Source organism: Physella acuta, unplaced genomic scaffold, assembly GCF_028476545.2.
Source record: "Physella acuta isolate Inbredline_101_S28 unplaced genomic scaffold, ASM2847654v3 ptg001506l, whole genome shotgun sequence".
NCBI lineage: Eukaryota > Metazoa > Mollusca > Gastropoda > Physidae > Physella > Physella acuta.
In genome coordinates this window covers 81,389-91,492 of record NW_026733021.1, presented here as the reverse complement: position 1 = coordinate 91,492, position 10,104 = coordinate 81,389, and the positions used below count along the sequence as shown (strand labels likewise).

General features: G+C 41.4%; 1 protein-coding gene across 1 annotated transcript in view; it reads right to left on the bottom strand.

Moving 5' to 3' along the window:
• Window positions 1-1,831: 1,831 nt before the first annotated feature.
• Window positions 1,832-10,104, bottom strand: part of LOC131928467 (selenoprotein S-like) — a 44,712-nt gene continuing 36,439 nt past the window's right edge. The window contains exons 6-7 of the mRNA XM_059284530.1: window positions 6,955-7,018; window positions 1,832-3,667 (exon numbers count right to left, since the gene is read on the bottom strand). Of these exons, the coding sequence (XP_059140513.1) occupies window positions 3,594-3,667; window positions 6,955-7,018 (138 nt within the window). The 3' untranslated portion in view covers window positions 1,832-3,593. The remainder of the gene's footprint in view (window positions 3,668-6,954; window positions 7,019-10,104) is intronic.

The window sequence follows — 10,104 nt, the reverse complement described above, 5'->3', positions numbered from 1 at the left end:
GAACAACACGTTTCCAACGGGCTCGGTTGTCTTCAGTTGAGTCCATTAAATCCCGATGCCCTGGCGTCGCTTTCTTTAGTCCTCAAAATGTTCTTTGTCTACCTACTTTCTTCTCCCCCGTGGGTTCCAGTCCAGCCCAAGCGTGTCCATTAGCGGGTTTTGATGTCCTTGTCTATCAGTGTTTCTTCCAGACTTTTTTCTCCGGGGGGCACTTGAAATCTTCGGGGGGGGGGGGGCGGTAAACTTTCTTCGGGGGGGGGGGGCGGACACTGTTAAAAGTATATATTTTCTATATAAATTATATAAATTTCATTTCGTTCGGGGGGGGGGGGGGGCGGTAAAAAAATTTCGGGGGGGGGGGGGGGCAAAGCCCCCCCGAAGAGATGCCTGGAAGAAACTCTGTTGTCTATAGACTGCAGTCCTACGTTTTGCCACAGGACAGGGCATAAGACGAGTTAAAATGTCCGATTTCTGTGTTACGGGTTAGCAATAACATCCCCACTCCTAGGGGGAGGGGGGGGGGAGGATGGTGTGTGTGGAGGGGGTAGTCTATATAAATGTTACATTTCTATACTATACACTACTATACAGAGGTTAAAGTGTGTTGAAATGTCATATTTTTGTATTGCATAATTTGTGCACGATCCTTAAGATTCACACTCTATTTCTCATCAGTGAAATCTGTTCTGGTTACATGTGGGCAGTCTGAAAACATTTTCAATGGCTCAATTTATTTTCCTTGAAAGTTTTCCCTGACTTAATAAAGTTCCCTTTTTGAATCTGAAGGTCCACGATGCAGGCGAAGTAGATTTCACCTGTTTCTGTGACCTCGGCATAGGACATGTGAAGACAGTCTCAGATTTTGAACACATCATCCAGCTCGACTAGATAGGTAGTGCGGTAGTGTGGTAGTGCGGTAGTGTGGTAGTGCGGTAGTGTGGTAGTGCCTCAAATTGTCATCTCTCTCACCTGTCCCCAGTCTGCTTGGGTACCATGTCATCCTGCCCCCCCCCCCCACACATTTTCCCCAGTGTGTAAGGGGGGGGGGGGGAGACCCAACTTACAGACCGTACAGGTGAATGTTAACCCTCCCTTGATGAGTACACGAGAGAAGCTTAATGTTAACAGTGAAATATGTTGACAGTGGAATATGCTGACAGTGGAATATGCTGACAGTGAAATATGCTGACAGTGAAATATGTTGACAGTGAAATATGTAGACATATGTATATATGTAGACATATGTATATATGTAGACATATGTATATATGTAGACATATGTATATATGTAGACATATGTATATATGTAGACATATGTATATATGTAGACATATGTATATATGTAGACATATGTATAAATGTAGACATATGTATATATGTTGACATATGTATATATGTTGACATATGTATATATGTTGACATATGTATATATGTATGTATGTATGTATATATATATATATATATGTATATATATATATATATATATATATATATATATATATATATATATATATATATATACATTTGCAATCAGTAGACCTTCCTTTTATTCCATGATATACCCAGTTCTCACAGGACTCTAGCCTCCAAGTCTGATATGCTGGGTAGAGGAGAATAGCCTGGGATGCTTCAAAGTCTGATAGATCTGTTGAGGTATTTCTCTATAAATAGAAACTCTGCTGTACCGCACACAATACAGTTTCTATCTTGTAGAGTTTATTGAATGTTATGAAGGAAACGGTTTCCTTGGCAGCGACTACTGATTTCTTATAACCATACAAGTAATACAACTCAATATAGTGTACAAAGTCAAGATTGTTATAATATGATTTATTTTCATTGTTTTACACATTCAAACTTGATATTCAACAACTGTGAGACAGGTAAATATAACATTCATCCCTGGAAAACATTTACATGGAGGTAATGGAGTCATCTTAACAGGCCATTGAATCACATGGTGAGTGATGTGAATAAGCCATTGAATCACATGTTAAATGTAGAGAGCTCTAGAGGCCAATGAATCTTACATATTGTGATCTACAGATTTCTGAATCAGATCAATAAAACAGTGATGTGAACAGGCCATTGAATCTGATGTGAAATGGTGTAATGTGAACAGGCCATTGAATCTGATGTAAAATGGTGTAATGTGAACAGGCCATTGAATCTGATGTGAAATGGTGTAATGTGAACAGGCCATTGAATCTGATGTGAAATGGTGTAATGTGAACAGGCCATTGAATCTGATGTGAAATGGTGTAATGTGAACAGGCCATTGAATCTGATGTAAAATGGTGTAATGTGAACAGGCCATTGAATCTGCTGTGAAATGGTGTAATGTGAACAGGCCATTGAATCTGATGTAAAATGGTGTAATGTGAACAGGCCATTGAATCTGATGTGAAATGGTGTAATGTGACCAGGCCATACATTCTGCTTTATGTAACAATAAGGCCAGTTTGCTGGACAGCTTTAATAAGAAACATTTCATAGATAAAATGTTACATTTCTTTTAACATACCCGTCACACATCACACAAAATATTTTTTTGTTCAGAACCAAGCGACAGAATAAATTAAACCATCCCCTCCACCCACAGCCCACAACTTAACAGATCAAAATAAAAACTGGCAGTTTCTTCCATCAGTCACGTGTCAGGCTTTTGCCTTTAAACAAATGACGTCATCAGCACAAAGTTGGCGGGAATACAACAGGTGGTAGAATCAACCACTAAACCACACAGGTGGTAAAATCAACCACTAAACCACACAGGTAAAATTAACCAACCACAACCCCACTGACGCTCATCAAACATTCAGCCTGTTGTATTCCTACCATTTGTCACTGCCGAAAGGGAGAGAACAATGAAAAAACTCGATAAAAATAAGTACAACAAATTACGTACCTTTACATTATTTCTGCAAAAGACAAAAAAAAACGCCTCTTGCGAGATCAAACAAAATATAAATTCTAAGAAAATGGACATGTTCAACAAACTAGCACCCTCTACATTTCTTTTAGAAAATGTATTGCTTAAACTCATTTTATACCATCATCTAGGTAACAAAACAACATACGTTAATATTATATTAATATTTAGCATCTAGCTAGATGTATAGTGTTTTAAAATCAACCAAGGTAAACAACTCCAAGAAAACTAAATGCTGATAGTAAAAATTAAGTTCTCTCCCTTTGACCGATACGGCTGTAACTAACCCACTGACTTCCACACATCACAACAAAGAAAGGAAAAGTTGCACTCTGACCTCCCGCTACATCATACTTACACCAACATTGTTGCAAACATTAGTTGAGCCAACAGTTTATACAATAATGATTTTTAAAATACATGATCAAACCCGAATTTGTGGACATTTCATTATAAGTAGCCTGGGTTTTTTTGCCTAGAGATATAATTGTAATGTATTTGACAATATCACATGGACTGTTAGCTTCTAGAAAATTAGCTTCAAATATTTAAAGAGATGATCAATCCGGCAGGGGTCAAAGGTTGGATGACAGGCACGTGACTTTTCCCATCTAATGTATGCTAGTGTGTGAGGTCAAGGGTCAGTCCAGCCTTCTTAACCTCATCCTCCACCTCCCCCTCTCCTGGCGGGGCGGAAGCAGGCTCCGCCCACATCTCCCATCAAGGGGTTGAACTCTGGAAAATAAATTAAGTCATCCAGTCAACAAGATTAAAGTCATCCAGTCAACAAGATTAAAGTCATCCAGTCAACAAGATTAAAGTCATCCAGTCAACAAGTTTAAAGTCATCCAGTCAACAAGTTTAAAGTCATCCAGTCAACAAGTTTAAAGTCATCCAGTCAACAAGTTTAAAGTCATCCAGTCAACAAGTTTAAAGTCATCCAGTCAACAAGTTCAAAGTCATCCAGTCAACAAGTTCAAAGTCATCCAGTCAACAAGTTTAAAGTCATCCAGTCAACAAGTTTAAAGTCATCCAGTCAACAAGTTTAAAGTCATCCAGTCAACAGGTTTAAAGTCATTCAGTCAACAAGTTCAAAGTCATCCAGTCAACAAATTGTGTAGGCTATTTAGATAAGTCATGCACAATTTAAAAAAAATATTTCCCGCCCCACACAACAAGTACTTTACCCCCCACCCCCAGCCCAACCCAACAATTATAAAACCTAGACTTGTAATCGACGTTTGCTGTATGTATTTTGGTGAAATAAATCGTCATTTATATTCACACCGTGGATAGTGCCAACTTGCTGGGCACAGCCGTAAATGGCTGAAACTTTGAATGCGAATATTTTTAAAAACTTTCAATACAACTTCGCATGATTCTAAACAGACACTGAAAATTATTTACTTTTTTTTGGTGATTTATTGTTTTGGATTCACATCGTTAACTTCCCATTATTATCACATAATAAGATGACCCCCCCCCCCCCCCCACATAACAGCATTAGCCTTGAGGATAGAACCAAGTATTCTCACACGGCGTTCGCAACTTGGAACGTTCGCACCTTGAGGTCACAGAAACTTGGGACCTAATGTACTCAATAAAAAGCTACTATGTTTTAAAATTTGAAAAAAAAAAATCTTTTTAAAAAGTGGCAAGTCTTGATAGAACGGGACCTAATGTACTCAATAAAAAACTACTATGTTTTAAAATTTGAAGAAGAAAAAAATCTTTTTAAAAAACTAGCAAGTCTTGATAGAACGGGACCTAATGTACTCAATAAAAAGCTACTATGTTTTAAAATTTGAAAAAAAAAAATCTTTTTAAAAAGTAGCAAGTCTTGATAGAACGGGACCTAATGTACTCAATAAAAAGCTACTATGTTTTAAAATTTGAAAAAAAAAAATCTTTTTAAAAAGTAGCAAGTCTTGATAGAACGGGACCTAATGTACTCAATAAAAAGCTACTATGTTTTAAAATTTGAAAAAAAAAAATCTTTTTAAAAAGTAGCAAGTCTTGATAGAACGGGACCTAATGTACTCAATAAAAAGCTACTATGTTTTAAAATTTGAAGAGAAAAAAAATCTTTAAAAAACTAGCAAGTCTTGATAGAACGGGACCTAATGTACTCAATAAAAAGCTACTATGTTTTAAAATTTGAAAAAAAAAAAAATCTTTTTAAAAAGTAGCAAGTCTTGATAGAACGGGACCTAATGTACTCAATAAAAAGCTACTATGTTTTAAAATTTGAAAAAAAAAAATCTTTTTAAAAAGTAGCAAGTCTTGATAGAACGGGACCTAATGTACTCAATAAAAAGCTACTATGTTTTAAAATTTGAAAAAAAAAAAATCTTTTTAAAAAGTAGCAAGTTTTGATAGAACGGGACCTAATGTACTCAATAAAAAGCTACTATGTTTTAAAATTTGAAAAAAATCTTTTAAAAACTAGCAAGTCTTGATAGAACGGGACCTAATGTACTCAATAAAAAGCTACTATGTTTTAAAATTTGAAAAAAATCTTTTAAAAACTAGCAAGTCTTGATAGAACGGGACCTAATGTACTCAATAAAAAGCTACTATGTTTTAAAATTTGAAAAAAAATCTTTTAAAAACTAGCAAGTCTTGATAGAACGGGACCTAATGTACTCAATAAAAAGCTACTATGTTTTAAAATTTGAAGAAAAAAAAAATCTTTAAAAAACTAGCAAGTCTTGATAGAACGGGACCTAATGTACTCAATAAAAAGCTACTATGTTTTAAAATTTGAAGAAAAAAAAAATCTTTAAAAAACTAGCAAGTCTTGATAGAACGGGACCTAATGTACTCAATAAAAAGCTACTATGTTTTAAAATTTGAAGAAAAAAAAAATCTTTAAAAAACTAGCAAGTCTTGATAGAACGGGACCTAATGTACTCAATAAAAAGCTACTATGTTTTAAAATTTGAAGAAAAAAAAAATCTTTAAAAAACTAGCAAGTCTTGATAGAACGGGACCTAATGTACTCAATAAAAAGCTACTAGATCTATGTTTTAAAATTTGAAGAAAAAAAAATCTTTTAAAAAAGTAGCAAGTCTTGATAGAACGGGACCTAATGTACTCAATAAAAAGCTACTATGTTTTAAAATTTGAAAAAAATCTTTTAAAAACTAGCAAGTCTTGATAGAACGGTTGACCGACATTCGCGCCACAGGTCAGACGAAGAGAAGGGGGGCAACTCCCAGACTAACGTGATTAGGTGCACTGAAGCGTTACACGAAAACAGACGACAGCTGTGAACGCGGGAAAACGGAATGCTCCAGTCAAAATGTCTTTAGTGCTCAAAGTACTCTTGTCACATTTTGGTGAAAATCAAACAGTTGTCGTTTTTGTTCCCATACTTTATCTGCTGCACGAACACTGAACTTTAGCTCGTATACCTCAGTCCCTTATTGATGAATTGAAATATGATAAATGATACCGTTAATGGGCTTTTCCTTTCAGTCCCTCAGCTGAGCTAGTTATGACACAATTCCTTTCAGTCCCTCAGCTGAGCTAGTTATGACACAATTCCTTTCAGTCCCTCAGCTGAGCTAGTTATGACACAATTCCTTTCAGTCCCTCTGCTGAGCTAGTTATGACACAATTCCTTTCAGTCCCTCAGCTGAGCTAGTTATGACACAATTCCTTCAACCAATCAGTAACGCAATCATTTGTCCGTGTAGGCAAAGTTTTTGCAAAATGGCAGAAACTGGCCTAAAGTTAAGCCTCCTCCTCGTGCCATGTGTTATTTCCCTCGTGCCATGCGTTATGCCCCCTGTGCCATGTGTTATGCCCCCAATGCCATGTGTTATGCCCCCCGTTTCCAAGTGTTATGCCCCCCGTGCCATGTGTTATGCCCCCAATGCCATGTGTTATGCCCCCCGTTTCCAAGTGTTATGCCCCCCGTGCCATGTGTTATGCCCCATGTGCCATGCCTCCTGTTCTACTTTCAGGTTCCCCCCCCCCCCCCCCCAAAAAAAAAAAATTCTGGCATCAAGACTTACCTGGTTTTAAACTTTGCTTGGACTTTGGCTTGAGGGTAGGTGGCGCTTGTGGTCGTTCTTCAGGCTGAGGGTTAAACAAAATGGCGGCTTAAAGGTTGGGGTTAAATTCCGTTAAACGTTAGGGGCAGGATTATGGCAGGATAGAAGTCCGGTCAAACAGATCGGCTGAGTGTGTTCATTGTGTGACCCGAGGCCGCAACTACAACTGTTTTACACCAAAGAGGACACTCCCCCCCCCCAAAGAGGACACTCCCCCCCCCAAAGAGGACACTCCCCCCCCCCAAAGAGGACACTCCCCCCCCCCCCAAAGAGGACACTCCCCCCCCCCCAAAGAGGACACTCCCCCCCAAAGAGGACACCCCCCCCCCCCCAAAGAGGACACTCCCCCCCCCCCCCCAAAGAGGACACTCCCCCCCAAAGAGGACACCCCCCCCCCCCAAAGAGGACCCCCCCCCCCCCAAAGAGGACACTCCCCCCCCCCCAAAGAGGACACTCCCCCCCCAAAGAGGACACTCCCCCCCCCCAAAGAGGACACTCCCCACGCCACTGAGGGATTCTACCTCCCCTCCCCCAGATCCAAACAACCGCACTGGTTGGCTCTAGCACTGGACCCAGCCATTTGAAAGAAACGACATCTATCAATACACAGGAATCTGTGTCTTGTGCGAGTATAAACCATCAATGAGTCCTGCATTAGGGACTCCACAGGAAATGGCCATCGATTTCAACTGAATCAACTTGTGATGGAGTGAATGGCCCGGACACCCAGTTGATAAAAACAGAACAGAGGCCTTCAAATAAAGGCGGGCTAGGTGAGAGGGAAATCCCGTGGATATATTTAGAAACCCGTGTGCTCCTTGTTTGGAAAGAGATGAAAAGGATCGACTGAAAAAACGTAACCTTTCAAGTTCCGGTGCAAAATAGAACCGTGTCACACCTACCGATCCCCACCCACCACAGGTCCACACACACACACACCAGGCGGCACCACCCACAGATCCCCACACCAGCTGACGTCACGACGCACCACTCTAGTGACGTCACGACGCACCACTCTAGTGACGTCACGACGCACCACTCTAGTGACGTCACGACGCACCACTCTAGTGACGTCACGACGCACCACTCTAGTGACGTCACGACGCACCACTCTAGTGACGTCACGACGCACCACTCTAGTGACGTCACGACGCACCACTCTAGTGACGTCACGACGCACCACTCTAGTGACGTCACGACGCACCACTCTAGTGACGTCACGACGCACCACTCTAGTGACGTCACGACGCACCACTCTAGTGACGTCACGACGCACCACTCTAGTGACGTCACGCGGACGTAAAGCCACCACTCAATAACCAGAGTCACGGAGAGAGGTAAAATACAAATGAGCGCGAGCTATAATTAAAACAAATGGTCGGCACGTGCATACGCCGGCCAGCGCGTGAAATGGATGAGCAGCCACGATTGACCCCTGGCCCCCTAAACAATTTTCTGTTTGTGATGTAGCACTTTAACGACAGATACTAATGGCAACCTTTGACCCGAAAGATATTGAATATCGATTAGACGGGAGTTTTTTAAACCAATAGGAAGGCGAGCCTGACTAGGTGATGATGTAGTGACGAATGTCATGGGAACGTGGCCACGGCAGAACGGGGGGGGGGGGGGGGGGGGGGGGGGCAACGGCGGGGTAGGGGGGTGGGGATGGAACATGGGCAGGGTAGGACTGGGGGGGGGTGAGGGTGGGGCATGGGCGAGGTGGAACATGGGAAGGGCAAACTGGGGGCATAATTAGGGCTATGTTAGGGCATCAACTGCGTGTATTAGATATCTACTGTGTGAAGATTGGGTGCAGGATCTGGGAACTTGAAGTCGTGAGCCCTAGTGTCGCGGCTAAGTTCCCGGTACACTTGATAGGCCCAGGTTTACAACTGCTCTCATATGATTGGTCACACAGAGATGACACTAATCTCTACACGGTACGCCAGTTTCCGCTGAGATTTCTTGTGGTTCAAGGAGTTGTTGGATCTAAGGCACGGGGGGTAGTGTTTTCTTCCAGACTTTTTTCTCCGGGGGGGGGGGGGGGGGGGGGCGGACACTGTTAAAAGTATATTATATAAATTTCATTTCGTTCGGGGGGGGGGGGGGGGCTGGAAGAAAAATCTGCACGGGGGGGGGGGGGGGGGGGCGGGCGCAGTGTCGGTGTAGTTTCCTAAACTAAATCAATACTTAGTTGCGCATAATCGATAGTTCTCAAATATAAACACATAAGAAATCGAAATGTATGTTTCTATTATATAATTATGCTGTGGCTGGAAAGATTGTTTTTTTGTTTGAAAATATTCCCAAGTCTGATGATTAAAAGGTCGGAGTTTAGATAAATAGCTAGCAAGAAATAGACTCCACTAGGCCGTACCTAGTCAATAGCTAGCAAGAAATAGACCTCCACTAGCCCGTACCTAGCCAATAGCTAGCAAGAAATAGACTCCACTAGGCCGTACCTAGCCAATAGCTAGCAAGAAATAGACTCCAATAGCCTGTACCTAGCCAATAGCTAGCAAGAAATAGACTCCACTTAGCCCGTACCTAGCCAATAGCTAGCAAGAAATAGACTCCACTAGCCCGTACCTAGCCAATAGCTAGCAAGAAATAGACTCCACTAGGCCGTACCTAGTCAATAGCTAGCAAGAAATAGACTCCACTAGCCCGTACCTAGCCAATAGCTAGCAAGAAATAGACTCCAATAGCCTGTACCTAGCCAATAGCTAGCAAGAAATAGACTCCACTAGCCCGTACCTAGCCAATAGCTAGCAAGAAATAGACTCCACTAGGCCGTACCTAGTCAATAGCTAGCAAGAAATAGACTCCACTAGCCCGTACCTAGCCAATAGCTAGCAAGAAATAGACTCCACTAGCCCGTACCTAGCCAATAGCTAGCAAGAAATAGACTCCAATAGCCTGTACCTAGCCAATAGCTAGCAAGAAATAGACTCCACTAGCCCGTACCTAGCCAATAGCTAGCAAGAAATAGACTCCACTAGGCCGTACCTAGTCAATAGCTAGCAAGAAATAGACTCCACTAGCCCGTACCTAGCCAATAGCTAGCAAGAAATAGACTCCACTAGCCCGTACCTAGCCAATAGCTAG